At 42.5% G+C, this 26,342-nt stretch overlaps 1 protein-coding gene across 1 annotated transcript in view; it reads left to right on the forward strand.

The window, feature by feature from the left end:
• Positions 1 to 26,342, forward strand: part of LOC126355358 (collagen alpha-1(XVIII) chain-like) — a 586,377-nt gene that overhangs the window by 489,373 nt on the left and 70,662 nt on the right. Inside the window, exons 16-18 of the mRNA XM_050005652.1 lie at positions 12,698 to 12,847; positions 20,989 to 21,106; positions 25,976 to 26,062. Of these exons, the coding sequence (XP_049861609.1) occupies positions 12,698 to 12,847; positions 20,989 to 21,106; positions 25,976 to 26,062 (355 nt within the window). The remainder of the gene's footprint in view (positions 1 to 12,697; positions 12,848 to 20,988; positions 21,107 to 25,975; positions 26,063 to 26,342) is intronic.

The following is a 26,342-nucleotide window of genomic DNA, read 5'->3' on the forward strand; positions in this document are numbered from 1 at the left end:
CCACTTATTAAAATATTCCAGGCTGTGATCGAATGAATTTCTTTGAGAAACCCAATCCTTCTTTCTCATTTGTGGGAAACATCTTCAAGGGGGGTCGCAGCTTCAAACGAAGTGCCAATACACATCTATTTCGGTACTGACTGATGGATTCTGTGTGCTCCTGCATAGAGGTGTGACACTTTTCATTTTACTGTAACGATAGTTACCGAAGTGTAATAGACATCAAACAAATCACTGGCATGAACGGCAGCCACAGCTGTAATGTTACGTTGCAAATGATGAAAATCCCAACAGCTGCGTCAGAATGATGTATTAATCACTACTAGTTAGTGACATGATAAACACATCTTCAGGTAACAAACTGTTGACTTAAGGAAGATACAAAAATTGTAATTAGAACTATATTATAACAGGAACTACAGAATTAGTATGAGGTTTATTAGCAAGTAAATTACACTGACCTTTGGATAAATAATGTCCTTGAAATCTTTGTAAGGATAAAAAATAGAATTTCTCTATCTTCCTCCACGAAACTAGCGTTATAAAGTATGCAACCGCTATGAATAAAATTGCCAGTGGAACTGGAGAAGTATGTAACCCCAGAAACAAAAAATTGTTGACTAAGAACCGGCATTATAAACTGTGGGAAAAAACCCCCAACTTAAACGAGCTTACCAGGCACATGTGATTCGTCTTTTCAGGTACACTAGCACGCATCACTAGTGCAACACATACTGAATAGGCAGGTGCCGTCCCAGAAATAATGTCCAGCAGTACATGCGAAGAATCAGGGAAGCTACATCACAGGAGGCATCATAGGATCCTGAACATAGGTAGAACATGTGGAGGAGTCAGCAAAGGATAGGGTTCAAAGACTGTTACACCCGCTTTTTTCATACCTAAGAATCTTGGTGTCTCTGTTAGACACAATACGACTTCTACATCAGTCCCAAGTAATTGTACGATGTTTATAGTATATGTTGTCATTCCTGCCCAGTAAAATATGTTGGTCAGACAGAAAGATGTTTTAATGTTAGACTGTAAGGTGCAATATTTGTGGTTTACTTATTCTAGGATTGAAGTGTAAGTTGAAATGACATGTTTAATGTCGCAATAGTAGCACAAAAATACACGCTTTTACACAGTTTTCAATACGACAACAAAAATAGTTGTCAGGATAACGCATCTCGTCAACATCAAAAAGTGAAATTATCCTAAACACGACAATATTAAATATTAACTCTCAGAAGTTGAAATTATCCTAAACACGACAATATTAAAGTTTAACTAGAAGTTTCTTTACAAAATTGTTTTCTTCACTTACGTTATGATGTTGGTCAGTAATTCTAAAATCGTCCGATTCCGGTTCAAAGTTCCGTACTACTTTTAGGATGACAGTCAAGTCTACGCTGGATGGTTAGTTATGTCACAAATTGAGCAAAAGATTACCCAAGGTCGCTCGAGTTTACAGTGGACGCAAGCTGGTGAACCAACAAGTTTACGCCTCTGCACGCGGTATTTACCTTAAGCTGCGATGAGCTGTCGTCTGCTAGGCCGCTCTCTTCCGCTGAAATTCCTATAAAACTAATTACATCATTGCTAAATTTTCCAGCAGAAACTTTCCCTATGTTTCTCCTTAGGCGAGAGAACAGTCTTAGAATGTGGCGATACACACGCGCATGGTTGGAGCAGCATGCATATTATAATGCCCTCTCAGTTGTCACAAGAACAATTAACTAACTGGCTGGTTCGTTTCTCCACAGTTGGAGCTAAACGATGCTACAGCTAATTTCTAGCTGGATATCAGCCGCTGTGAATGCATTGTTCACACAAATTACTCCTCTGCATCGTACAGAACGCTATGCGCTCCATTCTGTACTTGACGCCACTTCAGAGGAGAGTCCCCGAAAATTTCCGTCTTGTCTTACTCATAGCCGAACTGTCTCCCCACCTGGGTTCTTTCGTTCTTCACGTCACTGCTTTTTTCGAACAATAGGAGCGTTCCTCTTATTTTGTGGAAACTCTCTCTACCAATCGCAAGGTCCCTACCATTAAACTGCTTCCAAACTTCGGCTCTTTTCTCCTTCCTAGCGCGTTTCCGCCAATCGGACGTTTTGTGCCCATCCCAGACACCTAAATGCGTACATTGACTCTCTCACATATGTACCATTTGCGGGACAAGTGATCGAAAACGCGTCACTGGTCTTGTTTTGTATCCTTTTGGAATTCCGAAATGCAGTTTTCTAAAAGCTTTCTTCCCTGTCCTCCCTCAGATGGGCCATTATACTCACTCTACCCTTCTGAGTCATCTGGTCGGTCGTTGACTTTCCATTAGGGACATCCCTTTAATTGGTTTCCATGGTACCCCTGCGGAACGGCCTGCCTCTGCTATCCCGGTTCTTTGTTGTATACTGTGGTTTCCGTTCCTTCCAATGCATACCCACATTTATAGAGAGGTTTAGTTTGCCACTTTGCTGTTACTTTTCGCATTTGTCTGTGGCCTCTGGTCCACTACGTCGCTCTTGCACATTCTTCCTAGAGCGAGGCCTCCTTATTGAGTCAATATTGTTCTATTGGTGCGGGCCGCCGTCCCTGAGAAGATGAATTACATATGCCTGGTAAGCTAGTTTAGGTTTGGGGTTCTTTTCCAAATTTTGTGGTGCCAGTTGCTGTTCAACAGTATTTTGTTTCTAAGGTTAGGTGTTTCTCTACTTCCACTGGTTTTTATTCGTGACAGCTGCGTGCTTTATGATATCAGCTTCGTGCAGGAAGATAAGGGATTTCTGGTATTTATCCTTACAATGATTTTAAGGACATTATGTATTGAAAGGTCCGTATACGTCACTTGATAATCAATATGATACTACAATAATTCTTTAGTCGGTTGTCGTGCCATGAAACTAGTCATAATTAATAAATTATTTTTGCGCAGCTGCTGCAGTTTTCGTCATTTGAGTTGTAATAAAGATGTTTGAGGAATGTAAGTGGAAATTTTTGGATTAAAGTCGACGAAGTTCTTGTGAAATTCTGCCTCCGGCATGGACGCAATGGGTTTCTGTATCGCTGTGTTCGAGCTGCGTTGATGCCTTCATGCATATGGCCAGCAACGTAAACATTCTGCTGCAGGGAGGTGAGAGCCACCAATGGTGGACGTAACGTTTTACGATATGGCCTCTTGCACATGCATATTGCGATTGTTACAGTTGTTGTAACGTTTAAATGCTGATTTTACTTCTTTTATACACTCTACTCTAATATTAAAAAACCATGTTAAACATTATTACCTTAAAAATGTGTTTGCTTGTTACTACGTAAGTTATTTTATGATGCGTACTCTGTCCTTTTAAAACACATCGAAATACTTTAGCAAGCGAGGATCAGGGAGTGGTAAGGTGACAGGACACAGCAACCTAACACGTCACCCAGAAAAACATTATTCAACAAGTTGAAATTTTTTCTGTTAGACACGTAAAATTTAACTGTGCCAAATGAATGTAATAAAACATGCAAAAGATTTAATAGCTGAAAATTGAGAAACACTCAGTTGATGTTTGAAAGTGTGAGCTTGCGTAGAGCTTCTACCAACACAATCTCAATAAATCACAGTATGAAATTTAGGCATTGCTAAGACAAAAAAGATTTCAGATAATGAGAAATTCAGGGATTACTAGAACAGACAAAATGGAAAGTTTTAGTTAACCCTTGTTCCATATAAAGAAGTCACTGAACAGTTCTCAAGATGTGGATTGACACTTGTAAATCGCAGCAATTAAAAACAACCAACGACAGCTATAAAAATAATGTAAAATATCTGCGTTACCTAAATCAGAGAAATATTACCTGAACCTCTTTAAGTAAAAGGCAAATGACATATCCTAGTTCTTTAAAAAATGTATAAATAAAATTTAAACAACAGAGAAACAGAAACCGGTAATAATGTACGTAGATTGACTTGAAATTGAGATTGCTTTAAATAAGACCAGGATTAGTTAAAGTCTAAAGCCCACAATATAAAGGGCCCTAAGGCACAGCAGTACAGTCTACACATTAAGGCGCTCATGAAACATGTCCATCAAACGCTCAGAAAGATTTCTATAGATACCAAATAGCACACTAAGCAGCAAAAAATGTAAGCTGGCAGAATATCAACACACTATCTTCCTCAAAATGATGTTCAATTTTGGCAATATCACTTAACGTTAATGTCCCACACAAATGACCATCATCCACTTACCGGTGATCAACGGCCGAGTGCCAGCTCATGCGGATTGCAGATAAGTCGGCGCGGTAGAGAGAGCGCCTGTTTCCTGATGGGACGTAGAGGTTATATTGCGCTTTGGATATCATATCGAAAAAGCGCATAGGTCTTATACCTTAAAGAACACTGGATTTCATAATACTCGTATACCTTGAACCTAGCCATATTGACAATGATATATAGAATTCTAATTATAAAAAACTGTTTACATGGTCTTAAGTCTCAACTAGAAGGCACACGTATGTAGAGCTAGGAGTGGGAGGAGGAGCGATGTACAGTTAATTTCACCTATATACGTGCATACCCACAGCCGTTTAGATATTACGAGGGGCGACCATAAAGTAAGTTCTGATCGATCGCGAAATGGAAACTACTATGAAAATCCGATAAAGCTTTGCACAGATGTGTTGGGCAGTGTCTCTAGTATGACCCCAGATAGTATCACGTCGCTCTTCTCATTTCTGAGCTCACAGTGAGCGCGTAAAGATGTCTAGAAAATAGTGTCTCCCGCCAAGTACGAGGTCCTGGTGAGAAATTTCGCCTGAAGCTATGCAGCCAACATTACATAACTGTCGCGCTGTTTCTTCTTCAAGATAATTCACAGCCCCATTTTGCAGGGCCAATGAAGAAGCTCCTGATGTAATGTTTGATTACCCACAATACAGCCCGTGATTGTCTCCCTCCGAGTTTTATCTCTGGTCACACGAACCGCTGTATATGAAGACAACATTTTGGTACAGACAACGAGCTGCAGGCCAGCGTGGAGAATTGGCGGAAGGCACTGGCGGCTGCCTTCTATGATGAGGGTATTGAAAAGTTGATACAACGCTACGACAAATATCTGAGTCAGAACGGCGACTACGTAGAAAAGTAGCTCGAAGGTGTAGCTAACTGTTAGAAATGAAACATCTAAACATTAATGGTGGTCTCTGTTTATTCTATATCGTGTCTCCCTACCACTTTCGCGCAACGACGCTCTGAGCGTGTTTTTTAGGGAATTAACTAGTTTGAACCTGGAACCTGTTGCTGGTAAGGAGACGCCAAACCACACATGACATGTAGAATTCAGAAGAATTCAGTGAGACTAGCGATGATATAACCAAATACTTAATTATTTCAGCGTCAGCTCCACTGCACTCCCTGTAAAAGAATCTTAATACTAACTAAATTTAGTGGAAAGGGTTCAAGGCTTTCCTACTTTTAGTTAGCTGGTAAAATAACGTCGAAAAAGTATTTAAGTTTACCATTGGAAATTTTATTCTACTCACAAAACATCGTTTATAAATTGCACTATTGATAAAAGGAAATGTTTTAATACAGGATGGTAAAAACCAACTGCGTTCAACAAAAATGTGAACGAAAATTCCCTGAATGGGTTTCTAAGCTCTACAATCGATCGAAGGATGACCTATGCCATATCACATCTTAAATCTAGGTTTAAATTAAGTTTCACAAAAGAGAAAACTATCAAAATGGTCTACAGTGACCCTCAATTATCTTTAATAACTTATCTAACTTGTCGTAAATTACAGTGGCTGATGTGGCTTCTCAATAACTATACAACATAGAAATCATCGCGTTTCAGATTTTTACTTCAAGTGGCAACTTCTGCAGTTCTGAGTGAAGCCTTATGCGCTCAAAAATGCGGCATCGCGTGCGTTCATTATCTTGTCGGTGTTTAGGCAGCGTCAGGGCAGCGGCGGGCAGCACAGCTCTGCTCACCTCGCCATCTCGGAAGCAACTCTCCTAACTTCTCCTTACTACAATTTACCGGAGTTGGTTTAAAAAAAACTATCTGGTTGTGGTTTCATCTGACCAATCAGGGTCTCAACATTTACCTTAAGCTCCGCCTACAAAGATTCCGTCTATCCAACGAGAAACGTTATACTTCTCGTGGTGGGGTAATGTTTTTAAAGTTTGCAACGTAACAGAGACGCGAAAAAGTCTCACGCTAAAACGTGCAGCTGGTGTGGTCCTTTTAGCGTTATCGTAAGATCTATACTGTTTTTCTGGAGGGCTCTAGCTTTTAACATGGGCTGGGGGTGGTCCTTGACGTAACAGAGACGCAAAAAAGTCTCACGCTAAAACGTGCGGGTGGTAGTCTTAGAGGTAGGCTGGCGACGTGGGTGTCCAGTCCGTCCCTTATCGTAGGGCCTTCTAGCTTAACACGGTTCTGCTCTCAGCTTCTGTTCTCGTTTCTCCCCTCGGAACTGCGTCGGGCTCACGGTGGGAAGGTGTGACATGCATTTAGGTATTCTTGTGTTAGTCTGTGGTATTCCATTTGCTCACTCGTTACTCGTATTACTTTGGTTAATTTAATGTCACGATTTATTCGGAGCTATGTGACATACTACTAGATTTGCTTATTATGTCAGGGTTTTCATGGAAGGTGTTGGATTTGCCTGACACCTTACAAACATTTCTGATATTCACTGTAGTTTCCATTTCGCGATCAATCGGAACTTACTTTCTGGGCAGGCCTCGTGTAACAATGCATCTTATGTTTTACATGTAGCATATGCTTATTCACAAGTGTGTTGCATATTTTATTTTATACCTATTTCAAGGTATGCTTTGTGACGTAGAAGGGATTCTGCTCTTAAATTCCACCGTAGTTTCTGAAGAACCGACCACAAGTAAAATTTTTGTGATTGCGTCCAAGTGAAAATAAAAAGCAAACAATCCTGTTGGAAGAACATCCGCAACTGAGCATAGTACTAGAGGTTCAAAATGCCGCTTCAGTTGTAAATTTCTTTTGTTATCACAACGGGTTTCGGGCTCTCGTAAGCCTATCCTCAGGCGTCGCACTGAAAATAGCAAGAGGCGGGAGATGATTTTCACACGCCGTAACACATTTATAAACAAACAATTGCATAAAAACGTTTTGAAGTACCTTCAAAAAATATTTCGAAACCGCCGGTCGGGCGAGTTGCTGTGAAACCTATGCCAATGCGAAAGAGACACCAGGCAGTACTATGAACGACTGCCTGGACAGCGAAATATACAAATAATAGCAGGACACTTACACTGCGCTGTGGCCCTCGAGAGCCGCGGTGAACGTGTACTGGGCGCGCTGTGCTACCTATGAGCGCAGAACAGCGAGAAACGGATGCGGAAGAGGAAGCAAATTGGTAAACCAGAGTGGCCAAAGTGCTGCCATCTATTGACGGACAGAAGAACGTGGGTCCACTAGCCCAGCCGTTCATAATTTCAATTAGCGGTTTACATTTAAAATGAAGAAAAAACAAAAAATACATTTAAAAAATGCACGAAATAAGTTAAAAGCGCAATATGCGTAGTAAAGGACCGTATTGAACAGGTCGGTACAGAGCTGTGGTAAAATTGAGTGGAAGCTGCGATATAAGATTATTATATAAACCGTAAAGTGCAATGAAACTTTTCTTTTACATTACTGGCAAGCAAGTTTTAAATTTAGTGGGGATATATAAGTGGCAACGAGGAAGAACGCACCACAGTTATCAGTAAAAAAAAAAGTCTACAGGGAAAATAACGAAACCTTACAGTTTACCCTGTCAGAAAGTAATATGCCAATTAATAGCTAGTAGCAATAGCGCTAAAACGACACATTAAAAGCGGGGTCAATTTAAAATATGCTAACAACAGTTGACTGCTAATCGAGGCTTACATGAGATAAGACCTGAGACGCATTTTACTTCATGAAAGACAGGTAAATTTTTTAACTTAGTGAGGTCGTAGATAATGCCACAGTACTATAATGCGCCACAGTCATAGGATAAAATGAAAAACATGCAAACTTTTATTAAGAGAGGTTAATTCTACAGTTATGTAAAATGAACTAGGTGGACCTTGCGGACCTCACTGCAAGAAACAGGCATAAGCCTATTGAAGGCCGCAAAAATGAATTATACTCATTACCGATTGTAAAAATTTGGACATTATTACTTCTGGCTCGAGCATCTGCTCTCCGCTTCATCGGCACTCATTATGAAGTATAACATCAAGCAAGAGTCTTCAGTTCTTCTTCCTTTTCTCATCGCAAATTTCACTTAGCACAAAATTCACAGGGCTAATTTCACAGGACGGTGGAATGTTGCTGGTGGAAAATTGCCCAAAAAAATTTGATACCTCCATATCACACTTCGATTAGCGCATTACAAAAACTGCATAAAATATTTACCGCAGAGAAGAAAATGACTCAAAAGATATATAACAGACTTATCCCTCCTCAACAGGACGGTTGACGTGTTATTCTGCTGGATGCCAATCCACGTGGGAATATGGGGAAACGAGCAAGCAAACAAGCTAAGCTATCAGTGAGTCCTGCAGGGAGCACAATATGACCTTTTCTTGGAGGCTGACACATCGCTATTGAGTCAGAGAACCAAGCACCTGTGGGAAGTGTCTGGCAGCTGCGGAGAATATACTGGTATCCGTGAAAGCAACTTCCCGGCTGTACCTCATACTGGTAGCAGAATGAAGTCACCCAGACGCACATCTGAATAAGACACTGTCCATTACCGCATGACTGTACTATGGTTGGAGAAACTACAGTCTGTGATGTTTATAGAGTGCAAACAAAAGTACGTCACAAGTTATGTAAGTGCAGTACGTTTATTAACGAGACGGCACAAGCAAATTTTAGGGGGGATATACTCTCTGTTGTTTTGCTAGTGAAGAAACGAATGCCGTAAAAGTAAGAACTGTGTATAGTGTTAAGCCAGTAGCCTAAGCTTTTACGTTGGACGTTTTATTTTGTTGCAGAATGATGGCTGACTCGTGATCCGCCTATTTACCTGTTGCAGCCCTACTGCATTAGATATTTCCACTGAATTGCTCTTTTCTCGAAGTCTTAGAACTGAGACACAAATCTGGTTTTACCACTTTCAAGTGTGTGTGTGGGGGGGGAGGGGGGTGTTCTTTATGATTTTTTACTGTTTTAACAACTTAAACATTAAATTGTTAATAGTTTATAGCAGCCAGCCACAAACTGGTTTTATGTTACTTTATTCAAAAACTTCCTTTAATTACTTCAAATTTGTACAATTCATCATCAGGCGGCTTTCAGGCTGTCGTCAAAACATATGATGCGTTGGTTTACTGTGAGTTGCCGTGAAATGTCCGTCTAGAAAATCTGTTTGTAGTTTTCCAGCAACGGATCGCATTTGAAAGTCGGTTGTATTTTCTCAATCGGAACGAGTGTCGCTGGTTGTTGTATAATAGCAACAATTTATTTTACATAACCGTGCCTTCATTTTACAAAATGACAGTTACTTTAAACACTCTCATCGCATAAATATTGTAGTACAGCAGTTAAAGACGTAGTTCTCGTGCGCCCAGGTCAATACATTATCATCGACTAGGGATCTTGAGAACAAGTTTTTTGGGTCACCGGTATTCTGGATGCTTTAATGCAGCCTGCGATGACTGAATGTCCTCTTCCAATTTCTTCATCTGAGAGTATCACTAACACTCAACGTCCGCAGTTATTTGTTGAATATATTTCAATCTCGTTTCCCCAAACTATTTTCCCCCTTTACAGCTCCCTCTAGAACTATAGAAGTTATCCCCTGGCGGTTTAACAAACATCCTATGATCCTATCCCTTCTAGTCAGTGTTTTTCAGATATTTGTTTCACGGCCGATTCTACGGATAACATCCTAATTTCCTACCTTATCAGTGCACCCAATTTTCAATATCCTTCCGTAACATTTTAAACTCTTCGATTGCCTTGTTTTTCGCTTTTCCATGAGTTCTTGATTCACTACTAGGGATGGCGGTTATCCCTGAAGCAATTGGTTTTCGATTACATCGCTTTTTTTCAGTACCAGTATAACCTGACCGTCAAAACCGCTCGAAATAATTTGATTCTGAAATAACCGATTTTCTGTTTTTATTCTTATTATTTCCTTCGATAAATGCAGAAAACGAACGAAATTGAAAAATTTTGAACCCCTCACTTTCAAGATAAATAGAATCAAAATATTATACGAAATGGGCAAATGAAAGAAAACTTAGTCCGTCCACAGTCCGCTGTTTTTCACGAAAAATCATAAGTGGTTTCATACTAGAAAAAAGTTATAAGCATTTTCGTATTGGTTCCAATTCTTTGAAACTCTGCCCACAAATGATGTTGTAATCGAGGAGCATACCGCTATTTAAGATTTACGAATAGTCAATGTTAAAGGGTTATAACTGAGGTTGAATAATACTGTTTTTCATGTTAATTTGTCCTTTTTCTAGGGCTACAAGCAGACAGAGGCATGTTATGTAGACATTGACAGCAGATCAGGTACTTCCTACTTTTATCGTAGAGCATGACTAAATTGTTAAGGTTCAAGTATTCTACTCATATGATGTCATAAGTTTTCTGTGGCTCCTCCCGTTTTTAATCTCTCAAAGTAAATCGAGCATTGTTCTTCACTGTTACTGCACTTTACAAAATACTGCCAGACTAGGGATCGTGCCATTCTTTAATATAACGACAACAGTGAGAAACTACTGTATAGAACAGATGGGGCAGATCTCGCACACTGCATGTACTCGCATATCTTCTAATCGGATATGCCACTTTCTACGTTGACATTTTGTACAAGACATACATCATGTTAACAGTCATCTCTCCCTCTATCTGTATGGAAATGTAACGTGCTAGAGAACTGCTAACGGTTCTATGAAATATCGTTTCTTTGCACAATGGCTTGCAAAGTGTACCTGCAATGTAAATGTAGATGTCGTACTCACATCAAAAAAAATTTTGCATCACCCGGGTTTCCAGAACTCCTGAAGATAGACGTTATCTGTGGATATTCTGTCACAGACACAATCCCTTTGACTGTTCAGAGATGTCACTAAACTCGCCCATACTTGTAAACAACCATGCATTAGCAGCGCCTTTTAGACGGGGAGGGTCCGACAGCAGATCCGTTCCAGTCATTCCACCAGGAAGAAGGTACACTGCTCGTGTTGTCTGTAGTTCAGCCATGCCCATGCGGGCCATACCCGCATTGTTACTTCGTGCCACGAAGGGCTCTCAACATTGGAAGTGTCCAGGCGTCTCGGAGTGAACCAAAGCGATGTTGTTCGGACATGGAGGAGATACAAAGAGACAGGAACTGTCGATGACATGCCTCGCTCAGGCCGCCCAACGGCTACTACAGCAGTGGATGAACGCTACCTATGGATTATGGCTCGGAGGAACCCCGACAGCAATGCCACCATGTTGAATAATGCTTTTCCTGCAGCCACAGGACGTCGTGTTACGACTCAAACTGTGCACAATAGGCTGTATGATGCGCAGCTGTACTCTCGACGTCCATAGCAAGGTCCATCTTTGCAACCACGACAAAATGTTCAAATGTGTGTGAAATCTTTTGGAACTGAACTGCTAAGGTCATCGGTCCCCAAGCTTACACACTACTTAACCTAAATTATCCTAAGGACAAACACACATACCCATGCCCGAGAGAGGACTCGAACCTAGACCGGGACCAACCGCTCAGTACATGACTGCAAAGCCTGAGACCGCTCGGCTAACCCGCACGGCGCAACCACGACACCATGCAGCGAGGTACAGATGCGCCCAACAACATGCCGAATGGACCGCTCAGGATTGGCATCACGTTCTCTTCACCGATGAGTGTCACACATGCCTTCAGACAATCGTCGGAGACGTGTCTGGAGGCAACCCGGTCAGGCCGAACGCCTTAGACATACAGCAAGGTGGAGGTTCCCTGCTGTTTTGGGTGGCATTACGTGGGCCGACGTACGCTGCTGGTGGTCATGGAAGGCACCGTAACGGCTGTACAATACGTGAATGCCATCCTCCGACCAAAAATGCAACAATATCAGCAGCATAGTTGGCGAGGCATTCGTCTTCATGAATTCGCATCCCCGTTGTGCACATCTTGTGAATGACTTCCTTCAGGATAACGACATCGCTCGACTACACTGTTCCGCATGTTCTCCAGACATGAACACTATCGAACATGCCTGGATTAGATTGAAAAGGACTGTTTATGGTCGACGTGACCCTCCAACCGCTCTGAGGGATCTAAGCCGAATCGCCGTTGAGGAGTGGTACAATCTGGACGAATAGTGCCTTCATGAACTTGTGGATAGTATGCCACGACGAATACAAGCATGCATCAATGCAAGAGGACGTGGTACTGGGTATTAGAGGTACCGGTGTGTACTGAACTCTGGACCACCACCTCTGAAGGTCTCGCTGTATGGTGGTGCAACATGCAATGTGTGGTTTTCATGAGCATTCAAAAGGACGGAAATGATGTTAATGTTGATCTCTATTCGAATTTTCTGTACAGCTTCCGGAACTCTCGGAATCGAGGTGATCCAAAACTTTTTTTTTATGTGTGTAGAATTTATGTGGTGTCTTGGTGCCCTTGTTTTCAGCTCTGTCGTAGTTACTGTGTAAAAAGTAGTGGTGTGTGGTGTGTGCAGAAGCTGGCGGTTGCTGGACCGCCGGGCCCAGCGGGAGAGAAGGGAGAGGCGGGACTTCCCGGACTGCCTGGAGCGGCGGGCGAGCAGGGGCCAGCGGGCGACGCTGGACCTCCGGGCCTGGACGGCGCTCCTGGACTCCCTGGAGCACAGGTAACTCCCGCATGGGCGCTAAACCAGCCAGCTCTAACATTCTGCGTGGTGTCTGTTTGTTCTATTTCGTGTCTCCCTACCACTTTCGCGCAACGACGCGCTGAGCGTGTTTTTTAGGGAATTGACTAGTTTGAACCTGGGACCTGTTGCTGGTAAGGAGACGCCAGACCACACATGACATGCAGAATTCAGAAGAGTTCAGTGAGACTAGCGATGATATAACCAAATACTTAATGATTTCAGCGTCAGCTCCACTGCACTCCCTGTAAAAGAATCTTAATACTAACTAAATTTAGTAGAAGGGATCCAAGGCTTTCCTATTTTTAGTTAGCTGGTAAAATAACGTCGAAAAAGCGTTTAAGTTTACCACTGTAAATTTTATTCTACTCACAAAACATTGTTTATAAATTGCACTATTGATAAAAGGAAATAATTCAATACAGGATGATAAAAACCAACTGCGTTCAACAAAAATGTGAACGAATATTCCCTGAGTGGGTTTCCAAGTTCTACAATGGATCAAAGGATGGCCTATGCCATATCACATATATAATCTAGGTTTAAATTAAGTTTCACAAGAGAGAAAACTATCAAAATTGTCTACAGTGATCCTCAATTATCTTTAATTACTTATCTAATTTGTCGTAAATTACAGTGGCTGATGTGGCTTCTCAATAATTATATAACAGAGAAATCATCGCGTTTCAGATTTTTACTTCAAGTGGCAAATGTGAACACCATGAGCTTTAATTTACGATCGACACTAGTATTACGCAAAAAAAGGAGGTGTAACAGATGAGACTTCTGCAGTTCTGAGTGAAGCTTTATGCGCTGTTATGCGGCATCGCGTGCGTTCATTACCTTGTCGTTGGTTAGGCAGCTTCAGGGGGGCAGCGGGCTGCGCAGCAGCCATCCAGCTCGCCATCTCGGAACTAACTCACCTCTCCTTACTACCATTTACCGAAGTTGGTTAAAAAAAAAAAAAACTATCTGGATGTGTTTTCATCTGACCAATCAGGTTCTCAATGTTAACCTTAAGCTCCGCCTCCAAAAATTATGTCTATCCAATGAGAAACGTTATACTTTTCGTGGTGGGACAATGTTTTTAAAGTTTGCAACGTAACAGAGACGCGAAAAAGTCTCACGCTAAAACTTGCAGCTGGTGTGGTCCTTTTAGCGTTATCGTAAGATCTATACTGATCTTCTGGAGGGCTCTGGCTGCAGGGTGGTCCTAACGTAACAGAGACGCGAAAAAATCTCACGCTAAAACATGCAGCTGGCGCTGTCCTAATGGTTAACCGGCAACGTGGGTGTCCATTCCGTCCCTTATCGTAGGGCCTTCTAGCTTAACACGGTTCTGCTCTCGGCTTCTGTTCTCGTTTCTCCCCTCGGAACTGCGTCTGTCTCATGGTGGCAAGGTATGACATGCATTTAGGCATTCTTGTGTTAGTCTGTGACATTCCATTTGCTCACTCGTTACTCACATTACTTTGGTTAATTTAATGTCACGATTTATTCGGAGCTATGTGACATACTACTGGATTTGCTTATCATGTCAGGGTTTTCATGGAAGGTGTTGGATTTGCCTGACACCTTACACAGGTATCTGCAAGGCCTCCAGGCCTTCTTAAGTAATACAACCCAGTACGATGTGAGTCTTCATCGGAGGTGAGGGTATCATCTGGAGTGCCCCAGGGAAGTGTGGTAGGTCCGTTGTTGTTTTCCATCTATATAAATGATCTTTTGGATAGGGTGGATATCAATGTGCAGCTGTTTGCTGATGATGCTTTGGTGTACGGGAAGGTGTCGTAGTTGAGTGACTCTAGGAGGATGCAAGATGACTTGGACAGGATTTGTGATTAATGCAGATGAATAGGAAAAAGAATCCTGTAATGTTTGAATACTCCATTAGTAGCGTAGCGCTTGACACAGTCACGTCGATTAAATATTTGGACGTAAAATTGAAGAGCGATATGAAGTGGGACAAGCAAGTAATGGCAGTTGTGGAGAAGGCGGATAGTCGTCTTCGGTTCATTGGTAGAATTTTCGGAACATGTGGTTCATCTGTAAAGGATACCGCTTGTAGAACACTAATACGACCTATTCTTGAGTACTGCTGGAGCGTTTCCCTATCATGTCGGATTGAGGGAGGACATAGAAGCAATTCAGAGGCGGGCGATAGATTTGTTACTGGTAGGTTTGGTCATCACCCGAGTGTTACGGAAATGCTTCAGGAACTCGGGTGGGTGTCTCTAGAGGAAAGGAGGCGTTCTTTTCGTGAATCGCTACTGCGGATATTTAGAGAACCAGCCTTTGAGGCTGACTGCAGTACAATTTTACTACCGCCAACTTACATTTCGCGGAAAGACCACAAAGATAAGATAAGAGAGATTAAGGTTCATACAGAGGCATATAGGCAGTCATTTTTCCCTCGTTCTGTTTGGGAGTGGAACAGGGAGAGAAGATGCTAGTTGTGGTACGAGGTACCCTCCGCCGCGCATCGTATCGTGGATTGCGGAGTATGTATGTAGATGTAGATGTAGAAGTTCTTACGAGCATTCCTGTATACTGACTCTGCTACCAGCACTAGTACAGACGCTCAGGTAGCCGTCAGTTGCAGTCTGTGATGCGCAGGTGACGAGGAACGGGAATCATCCTCTCACCTCCCCAAAGATTTATTATAAGTATTTATATTTTTACAAGTATGAATTTTCTAATTTTTCAGCTGTCAGAGAGTACAGTACCAAAAGAATGAAGGATCTCGAAAATGGCAACAAATTTTATATAATTACATGCTATGTTTCACGCAGGATACTTTTCAGTTGCTTGTCTGAGGGCGAATTCTTGTAGATGGGCTTGCGACTCGACAAATTATAGAAAAGACTCCAGCCAGGTAGTAGGTGCCCATTCATAGAGTTACAAACATTCTGATTTACCATTACGCTGGGCAAGTGATATTGAAACTCATGTGATGACACACTGACGTGGCCAATGAAGACAATGATACATCTACAAAATGTAAAACACTAAGAAGTTCATTTACGATATGTACACTTAATAACTGAGATATACATAACGTTGAAGTGCTGTGAGGTCATTTTGTGGTGCTGAGTTCTATACAATGAGAGTAATATTCTTTATAGAAAAAAATAGTCTAGAATGCTGATTCAATTAGATAGTCACTGATAACTAATAATGCTTAGTTGTGTCATGATGCATTGATGTAATTTTCTCACTGCAGTCTTCCGTACTAATGTTGATATTTTTTTGGATTCATTGAACGCGAGTCGAATCTCTGAATTACGCCTACTTAAGAAGATGCACTAGCCAATCAAGTCACAGGCCTCCTCTGGTGGCATCTATGTGTTCCCCCCTTCCCTCACCAGATATATCGAGCGATGGAGGTTTAAAAGAGCCGTATCCCGAGTAGCTGTAAAAACTAAGAGCACTTGTTCAAAACAGGAGATGTCTTTCATAGTAGCGAAGATCAACAAGTGATCATAGCTCTCCAGGCATGCAATTTAGAGCTCATTGTTCACTAGACGTTTCTACTTGTTTCTGTCAATAGTATCTCCTCTCAAAATAAGGAAAGCAAAGTGCTTGCAGTAGAAGATATATTTTTTACATTACTGGAGATCAAGAGGTGCTCGTAGCTCCTGAGGTATGCATTTCACAGCCCACGTATACTAGACTTTTTTCCTTCTTGTTATATGAGGAATCCATTCCTCAAGTTGTGCTATCGAATTTTGAAACATCCTGTGTATTCAAACCATCAGTGTGAGTGATGAAAAAAAGCAGAAGAATAGCATGGCCTACGATGGCTTGCCAGGGCGATTTTGCACAAAGGCGGACTCCCGTAAAAATAAAGTACTTATGTGGATAATTTTAGCTGGCTGGAACAAGTAAATGGATAAACTGGTAGCCGGCCGCGGTCGTCTCGCTGTTCTAGGCGCGCAGTCCGGAACCGTGCGACTGCTACGATCGCATGTTCGAATCCTGCCTCGGGCTTGGATGTGTGTGATGTCCTTAGGTTAGTTAGGTTTAAGTAGTTCTAAGTTCTAGGGGACTGATCACCACAGCAGTTGAGTCCCATAGTGCTCAGAGCCATTTGGACCATTTTGATAAACTGGCACAAAAGTGACTAATGTTGTTGTTGTTGTCTTCAGTCCTGAGACTGGTTTCATGCAGCTCTCCATGCTACTCTATCCTGTGCAAGCTTCTTCATCTCCCAGTACTTACTGCAACCTACATCCTTCTGAATCTGCTTAGTGTATACATCTCTTGGTCTCCCTCTACGATTTTTAACCTCCACGCTGCCCTCCAATGCTAAATTTGTGATCCCTTGATGCCTCAGAACATGTCCTACCAACCGGCCCCTTCTTCTCGTCAAGTTGTGCCACAAACTCCTCTTCTCCCCAATTCTTTTCAATACCTCTCATTACTTATATGATCTACCCACCGAATCTTCAGCATTCTTCTGTAGCACCACATTTCGAAAGCTTCTATTCTCTTCTTGTCTAAACTATTTATCGCCCATGTTTCACTTCCATACATGGCTACACTCCATACAAATACCTTCGGAAACGACAACCTGACACTTAAATCTATACTCGATGTTAACAAATTTCTCTTCTTCAGAAACGCTTTCCTTGCCATTGCCAGTCTACATTTTATATCCTCTCTACTTCGACCCCCATCAGTTATTTTGCTCCCCAAATAGCAAAACTCCTTTACTACTTTAAGTGTCTCATTTCCTAATCTAATTCCCTCTGCACCTCGTTTTGCTTTTGTTGATGTTCATCTTATATCCTCCTTTCAAGACACTGTCCATTCCGTTTAACTGGTCTTCCAAGTCCTTTGCTGTCCCTGACAGAATTACAATATCATCGGCGAACCTCGAAGTTTTTATTTCTTCTCCATGAATTTTAATACCTACTCCGAATTTTTCTTTTGTTTCCTTAACTACTTGTTCAATATACAGATTGAATAACATCGGGGACAGGCTACAACCCTGTCTCACTCCCTTCCCAACCACTGTTTCCCTTTCATGTCCCTCGACTCTTATAGCTGCCTCTGGTTTCTGCACAAATTGTAAATAGCCTTTCGCTCCCTGTATTTTACCCCTGCCATCTTTAGAATTTGAAAGAGAGTATTCCAGTCAATACTGTCAAAAGCTTTCTCTAAGTCTACAAATGCTAGAAATGTAGGTTTGCCTTTCTTAATCTATTTTCTAAGGTAAGTCGTAGGCTCAGTATTGCCCCACGTGTTCCAACATTTCTACGGATTCCATACTGATCTTCGCCGAGGTCGGCTTCTACCAGTTTTTCCATTCGTCTGTAAAGAATTCGCGTTAGTATTTTGCAACTGTGACTTATTAAACTGATAGTTCGGTAATTTTCACATCTGTCAACACCTGCTTTCTTTGGGATTGGAATTATTATATTTTTCTTGAAGTCTGAGGGTATTTCGCCTGTCTCATACATCTTGCTCACCAGATGATAGAGTCTTGTCAGGACTGGCTCTCCCAAGGCCGTCAGTAGTTCTAATGGAATGTTGTCTACTCCCGGGGCCTTGTTTAGACTCAGGTCTTTCAGTGCTCTGTCAAACTCTTCACGCAGTATCGTATCTCCCATTTCATCTTCATCTACATCCTCTTCCATTTCCATAATACTGTCCTCAAGTACATCGCCCTTGTATAGACCCTCTATATACTCCTTCCACCTTTCTGCTTTCCCTTCTTTGCTTAGAACCGGGTTTCCATCTGAGCTCTTGATATTCATACAAGTGGCTCTCTTTTTTCCAAGGTCTCTTTAATTTTCCTGTAGCCTGTATCTATCTTACCCCTAGTTAGATAAGCCTCTACATCCTTACATTTGTCCTCTAGCAATGCCTGCTTAGCCATTTTGTACTTCCTGTCGATCTCATTTTTGAGACGTTTGTATTCACTTTTGCCTGCTTCATTTAATGCGTTTTTATTTTTTCTCCTTTCATCAATTAAAATCAATATTTGTGCTGTTACCCAAGGGTTTCTACTAGCCCTCGTCTTTTTACCTAATTGATTCTCCGCTGCCTTCACTACTTCATCCCTCAGAGCTACCCATTCTTCTTCTACTGTATTTCTTTCCCCCATTCCTGTCAATTGTTGCCTTATGCTCTCTCTGAAACTCTGTACAACCTCTGGTTTAGTCAGTTTATCTAGGTCCCATCTCCTTAAATTCTCACCTTTTTGCATTTTTTTCAGTTTCAATCTATTGTTCATAACCAATAGATTGTGGTCAGAGTCCACATCTGCCCCTGGAAATGTTTTACAATTTAAAACCTGGTTGCTAAATCTCTGTCTTACCATTATATAATTTATCTGATACCTTGTAGTATCTTCAGGATTCTTCCATGTGTACAACCTTCTTTTATGATTCTTGAACCAAGTGTTAGCTATGATTAAGTTATGCTCTGTGAAAAATTCTACCAGACGGCTACCTCTTTCATTTCTCTCCCCCAATCCATATTCACACACTATGTTTCCTTCTCTCCCTTTTCCTACTCTCGAATTCCAGTCACCCATGACTATTAAATTTTCGTCTCCCTTCACTACCTGAATAATATCCTTTATCTCATCATACATTTCATCAATTTCTTCATCATCTGCAGAGCTAGTTGGCATATAAACTTGTACTGCTGTAGTAGGGATGGGCTTCGTGTCTATCTTGGCCACAATAATGCGTTCACTATGCTGTTGGTAGTAGCTTACCCGCACTCCTATTTTTTTCATTATTAAACCTACTACTGCATTACCCCTATCTGATTTTGTATTTATAATTTTGTATTCACCTGACCAAAAGTCTTGTTCCTCCTGGCACCGAACTTCACTAATTCCCACTATATCAAAATGTAACCTATCCATTTCCCTTTTTAAGTTTTCTAACCTGCCTTCCCGATTAAGGGATCTGACATTCTACGCACCGATCCGTAGAACGCCAGTTTTCTTTCTCCTGATTAAGACGTCCTCTTGAGTAGTCCCCGCCCGGAGATCCGAATGGGGGACTATTTTACCTCCGGAATATTTTACCCAAGAGGACGCCATCATCATTTAACCATACAGTGAAGCTGCATGCCCTCGGGAAAAATTACGGCTGTAGTTTCCCCTTGCTTTCAGCCGTTCGCAGTACCAGCACAGCAAGGCCGTTTTGGTTAGTGTTGCAAGGCCAGATCAGTCAATCATCCAGACTATTGCCCCTACAACTACTGAAAAGGCTGCTGCCCCTCTTCAGGAACCACACGTTTGTGGTTGCATCTACGGTACGGCCATCTGTATCGCTGAGGCACGCAAGTCTCCCCACCAACGGCAAGGTCCATGGTTCATTGGAGGAGAAGTGACTAATACCAGCACAAATACTGACACCGCTGCCAAACTGTCCCTGCATAGAGCTCAGGAAGCTACGCACCAGAGGCAATCGCCTGGTTCAGCGAGTAACTTGAGTGTGAAGTCTGGCACGCTGGGAATGCGACTTGCTGGCGAGGAAGTCTCAACATGGTACGACCAGGTTGGACTTGTGCCTTACCGTCAGCTGCACACCTTACGGGGTAGACTGCAAGACACAATTTGACATCTGCACCGTGCATGACTGTGTTTGCAGGTATTCCAACACATGGCACTCTGAATCAGGCGACGAAAAACGTGCCTTCTTCTCTTACAGGCGGTGGATATCGTTCTGCGTTTTTCAGTTACCTGTGAGAAGACTTGGCATGGGTCTGTATATCTGAAAGAGAGGTAAGTGTCTTCATCTCCAGTTATACTCCCAAAAATTCTCCCGGTTTGAAGTTCGCTCCAAGCTATCGCCCACAATGGCAGTGACGTTTCTTCTCCTATCTCTGTGAAAAAAATCTGCGGTTTCGACAGGGCTACTATTGGCCACTGCCTTGATACCACCTAAAAATGCACATTTATGTTGAGATTTTGCAGCAACAATAGTGAGTTCTCATCTCACAATCAGACACTGCACAGATAAACACTTTAAGCATTTGACATGCAGTTTGCTCTGTACTCTTTTACACTCCAGTTGAAAGCGCGATCACACACATACGTGTTGCTGCCGACAGCTAGCTAAACCACTTTTACGTCATCTTCGGCATTGTTTTTACAGGGACCTGCTGGGCCTCAGGGTCCTGCAGGACCGAAAGGCGACCAGGGGGCGCCGGGCTTGGACGGCACCCCAGGGATACCAGGAGCTGACGGCAAGGACGGCCCCAAAGGAGACAGGGGTGAGTCTAGAGCAGGGAGCACATCTTCTACTCGTGCAGAGACCTCATGATAAAAAATTTTCTTACGGCAATAACTTTCCTGTCGACAGATGTAGGATTTTTTTATGTTTTCTAATCAAAGAACGTTTTACTAGTTATGCTGTTTTTGTTTTAGTTGTTGAAGATTGTGGTGTGCGTACTGTAAGACCTCCGGTACACACACCATCATATTATTTGACTTGTCGCTCTAACGAAGTAGGCGAGTGTTAGCAATATGTCTCGTGGTCTTATCGTGGCGTGTTTATCTTCTGCCGTTAGGTCAGACGATAGAAATGCCACTTGCACGCTTAGAGTAGCAGATTGACGGTGACCAACTTTAAACAGAACTTGATTAATTTTCACACACATTTATTAAAATAATAAAAATCATAAACCTTACTTAACTTGATTCTGGATGCTACTTACAATTGACAATCTGAAGTTCCTTTAGTCTTGGTACGTTAATCTTATTCTCACATATCTCTGATATTTGACAAAGTGTCTATACATTTCTCTTCATGGCTATGTACAAGAATATGATAATCTTACTAGGCAGACTCATGCAGACTAATACAGACCGACTAATCGGAGGTCTGGACACTCGTTATAATACCTCGCGCGTTCAGGTATCACTGCGCGAGTGTGATCCGCGAGAAGAAAAGATTCTACGTTAGCAGCAGTCTCATTGGCTGCGTTACATATTAATACGCGGATCGGTGGAAGCAGAATTTGGTCTCGTAGTGCGGAGATGGACGAGCGCTGCGCCTGCACTGCTGTGCTTAGCAGGGCGCGCTCTAGTGGGAAAGTTATGTAGGCGCTAACTACGCGGAACTATGCACACAACAAAGACGATGATGAGGAGGGCACTTGAACTCAAATAAGCGAACGTCAATGTAAATTAATTACATAACGAGTAAACGTTGATCAAAAAGAAAAATAATAAAAGAATAATGAATATGATGATAAACGTAATCAGAACGTCAGTCACTCTATTCATAACATAGACGTAAAATCTGACGCGAAGAACTACCATTGCATGTCACTTATCTCTAAAACACACAAGTTCCTCTAAAAAAAACCCTTCAGACCATGGCAGGTAAACGACTTGGTTCACAATAGGAAGAATAATGAGAAAAATTTAGATAAATTAGCTCTTTTGCCTTGAAAGTGTTCAATCTTGCATCTGTTCTTTCACATCTGAAGTCTGGGAACGAAAAGTTCATTGCGATCTTCGTTGATTTCATTAAAATCTACACCTCAGCTGATAGAAACACCGTACTCCAAATTTTGAGAGAAACAAGGGATTATCCAACAAACCTTGACTGACACGACTACGTAAGTGAATTTTAGAGGAAATATTTCAGACTCCAACAACATCATAACAGATATTTGGAAAGGAAGTGGTGTTTCACCTTTATCTTCAACAACAAAATCGTCCAGGAGTGGCACAGAAACATCATGAACGGCTCGAGATCGGGTAACAAGGCCTACAGGATAACAGACCAGACATCGACTGCTAAGCTTCCGTAGATGCGATCTTTTCTGATTTTCTAGGCACAGGCACAAAACAAGTCAAAGAACTCACAACTTTTGTGTCCAACAGAGAAATGTGTCTATATCAGTCATCAGCCAAACGCTAATCGTACATCAGGGACAAATCAGTTGAGCAGAAAAGTTACAAGGGCCTAGGATACAGCAAACGCTCCAGGTCGTTTGACTCAAAGCTCAGATATATTTTGCAGTCGTTCGACAACAGACACTGTGTGGAGCAGAATGACTCACGACGAACAGGAAAGGTCTGAACAAGAAGTAAGAAGCCAAGGGAGAAAAGACCTTAAGCATGAACTCAGTCCCAATAAGAGGGTTCAGAAGACGGTAAAACGAAAAATTGTTCTTGCATGTGTAACAAGTGACAACACGATGAGAAAAAGGATTGCTTATTACTGCAAGAGTGACTATTAGAAGGTCGTAAGTAGAATTGGTTGTGTGTCAGGAGGCACTCTCTCAGTTCGCTCCTTGCCAGTTTTCCTCGGAAGGATGGTAGTGACCTGTAGTCGCCGGTAGGCGCAGTGAAAAAAGATTGGGAATTAGTTATTTATTTCCATAAAAATACAGGTAGCGTCTCGACTCGTGGCTGACATCGTCTGCCAATGACAGCTGAGGAATCGCCTCGTAAACGTCCTTAAGCCCGCTCAAGGCAGTTGACACCGCACTCTTCGATCCAGCCGGCTGCTGCACTGGCAGTTCGCTGCTTGCGGTGACCCCAGCACCGGCTGTGCCACGACGCTGTGACAGTGAGTGACAACAGAGTGTGTACTGAACCTACACGTGGCTGCTTGGAAGATGCTCTGCCCTCTCCCGCTAACCACCCTCCTTCGTCATCCCTCGTACCACGTTGACAGTTGCTGTGTAGCCGTGAAGTTCGACGATATTGCCTGCCGTCCAGATGGGCCCTATTGAACCCGGCGGAATGCCAGGAATGCTGGTGTCCTGATCCTGGTAGGAAGGAAGGACCTCCAGGTCCTCCCATCTGCGACAGAAGTATACTGTGGTATGGAGCTCTGCAACTAGCGATTATGGCGAGGTAGACATCCGTCCCAGTAGCGGCTTTTGTTGCCCGTAGTGTGCAGGAAATCTGTCATAAGTCACTTCCCTGCAATCAGGGAATCCAGTACGAACGTCATGAACACCATCAATCCGTCTGACCGACTGCCTTATGAGTGAAACTGCTGGTGTATTTATGGAGCGAAGCAATGGATGATGTTTACTAGGTGTCATTCACCACGAACACTTAGGGTTTGCTATTACGAAGGTATCAACAGTTTTCCTTCTGCTGCGCCTGCTTAGCGAGTTTGTTGTAGTATATAACTGGTTCGTAAAAACTCTTGGCGCCGTTTGTTGCATTCGCCTTAGCCTTTATTTCGTCACATAATGAAGGTGACATGACACTGTTTCGTTGCTCTGACTCACTACATTCTGCTGAAGTATGCTACCTGGGTCGCCAGAAACGCCGATGTTGTGTTTTGCCCTGACCCAATCTCGGTGACGAAATCTATCCACTGCGACCGCCTTATGTCGACATTGCCATAATGCAGCGAGATGGCTTCGGCTACACAAGGTTGGCATGCAGCACTATGGTCACGAAATGCCAATGGGACCAAATAGACTGACTAGGAGGATTTTTACCTATTTCCTGGATAAAAAAACAAAGATGCCTGGTTCGTTGAGGTTGAGCGGAATCTTCAGGAAGCGATGATGACACATGAAGACATCCAGAACTATGATGTTCTGTAGCAGAAACTTGAAACACAGCAGCCTTTCCGAGAAAAGCCAAAGATAAAAACTGACAAGACATGGAATGAAGAAAAAACGCAGGCTCACAAAAAGCGAATGAGAGAGTAATGGATACAGTTTAAAGTTCAAGGAAAGGCAGGGTTGAACTAACGTAGTCCTTGGCTGGTCGAAACAAAAAATGAAGAAAACTGCAAAAGAGGAAAAAACTGCAAAAAAATTACACATAAATCAATTCAGAGTTCCAGGTGGAAAATATTTACCACAGACACTTATCCTCTTATCCTACTGAAAGATGTCATCGCTAGCAGGAAAGGCATTAAGCATGACGGTAGGCAGGTGGTCCGTCGTAACGATCATGTAGTGGGAAGCTGTCGCTGTGCGTTCGGTAAGTACCACAGATCCCGTGGAAGCCTAGCATAAGCAGTCCCCACCAGCCTACGTCCTTAGCGCGTTGCATGTTCCGAATAGCCATTCGCCTCTATGACAGCTTATCCGAAGAATAATTTATCCGCCCAGGTGACTGAAATGCATTGACCGAAGGTCAAATCTCTACGATCCTGTGCCCAATGCCATCTGAATTGTTGCTATCAATGGATTAACGTAGGAATAGGAGGAGTCCGGCTGCTTCGAAGACCCATGTTCAGCTACGCCCGCTTAACAGTTTGCACCAAACCACTTGTGTTGGGACCTGCATTGTGCTCTGCTGTCAGATCTGCCATACGTCGCTGCTATATTTCCTTATAACAGCAAGCCCTCGACGTCCATGTGCTGTGATGAGGTGTGGACGTTCAACGCCTTGTCGCCTATTCGTGGTTTAAGAGTCCTTCAGCACCTTTCCGTAGGTACTAACGACAGTAGCGTGCGAACATCAGGTGCGAACTTTTTCCTATTCAGCTGCATTAATTTACATTTATCTATATTTAGAGTTAGCTCCCATTCTTTACATCAATCACAAATCCTGTCCAAGTCATTTTGTATCCTCCTACAGTCACTCAACGACGACACCTTCCCGTACATCACAACATCATCAGCAAACAGCCGCACATTGCTGTCCACCCTATCATTTATGTAGATAGAAAACAGCAGCAGACCTACCACACTTCCCTGACGCACTCCACATGATACCCTCACCTCCGATGAACACTCACCTTCGAGGACAACGTACTGGGTTCTATATATGTTGCGAAACTGATACGCAAGCCGCCGATGTTGCGTGAAATCGAGACGCTAAGTGTGCCACGACATTTGCGGTGGTGCTCATTACGGAAACTGAATTGCTTCATTTAGGTTACCTCGGTATGTTCTTCATGTAGTGAGCTGTAGCGTGTTGGGCTGCGACCAGAATACGCATTCTTTCCTTACCTTGCGATGTAGACTGAAGATAGAACTTCCAATAAGTTTGAAACTGCAGATGATTCGCAGTGACATATATATGATACTTCTTCGACTCAGCTGGAGGAACACAGTGACCACTTAATGTTAAACTGTCATTATCTCTTACTGAATGATTTGTTCTCTCATACAGCATACTGTGATGACACGTCGGACATGTTGCAGGTGAACCCGGAGCGCCTGGCTTGCAGGGTCCTCCAGGCCCCCCGGGACCAGCATTGGAACCTCCCAGCTTCAATGAGGTAGCACCAGGTGAGGACAGCCAACCTCGGTTCTGACTGATGACACTAGTGTAGTGTTAGTTCATGCGTTTCATTTACTTTCTTTATTTATTTTTATCCATAAGAGATTCTCCGTGTCCGAAAGGTCTATGGTCTCGTGGACTTGTAAAAATTTTAAGCTTCTAAGTCATTTCAGTTAAAAGGTACTCTTAAATTTTGATACTCGACAACTCACTCATCAAAATCTACAGAGTACTTGCTGTTGACCTAGAATAGTGAAATTTGCGCAGAGACGCACAGATTCACATTAC

This window comes from Schistocerca gregaria, chromosome 3 (genome assembly GCF_023897955.1).
Source record: "Schistocerca gregaria isolate iqSchGreg1 chromosome 3, iqSchGreg1.2, whole genome shotgun sequence".
In the NCBI taxonomy this organism is placed as follows: domain Eukaryota; kingdom Metazoa; phylum Arthropoda; class Insecta; order Orthoptera; family Acrididae; genus Schistocerca; species Schistocerca gregaria.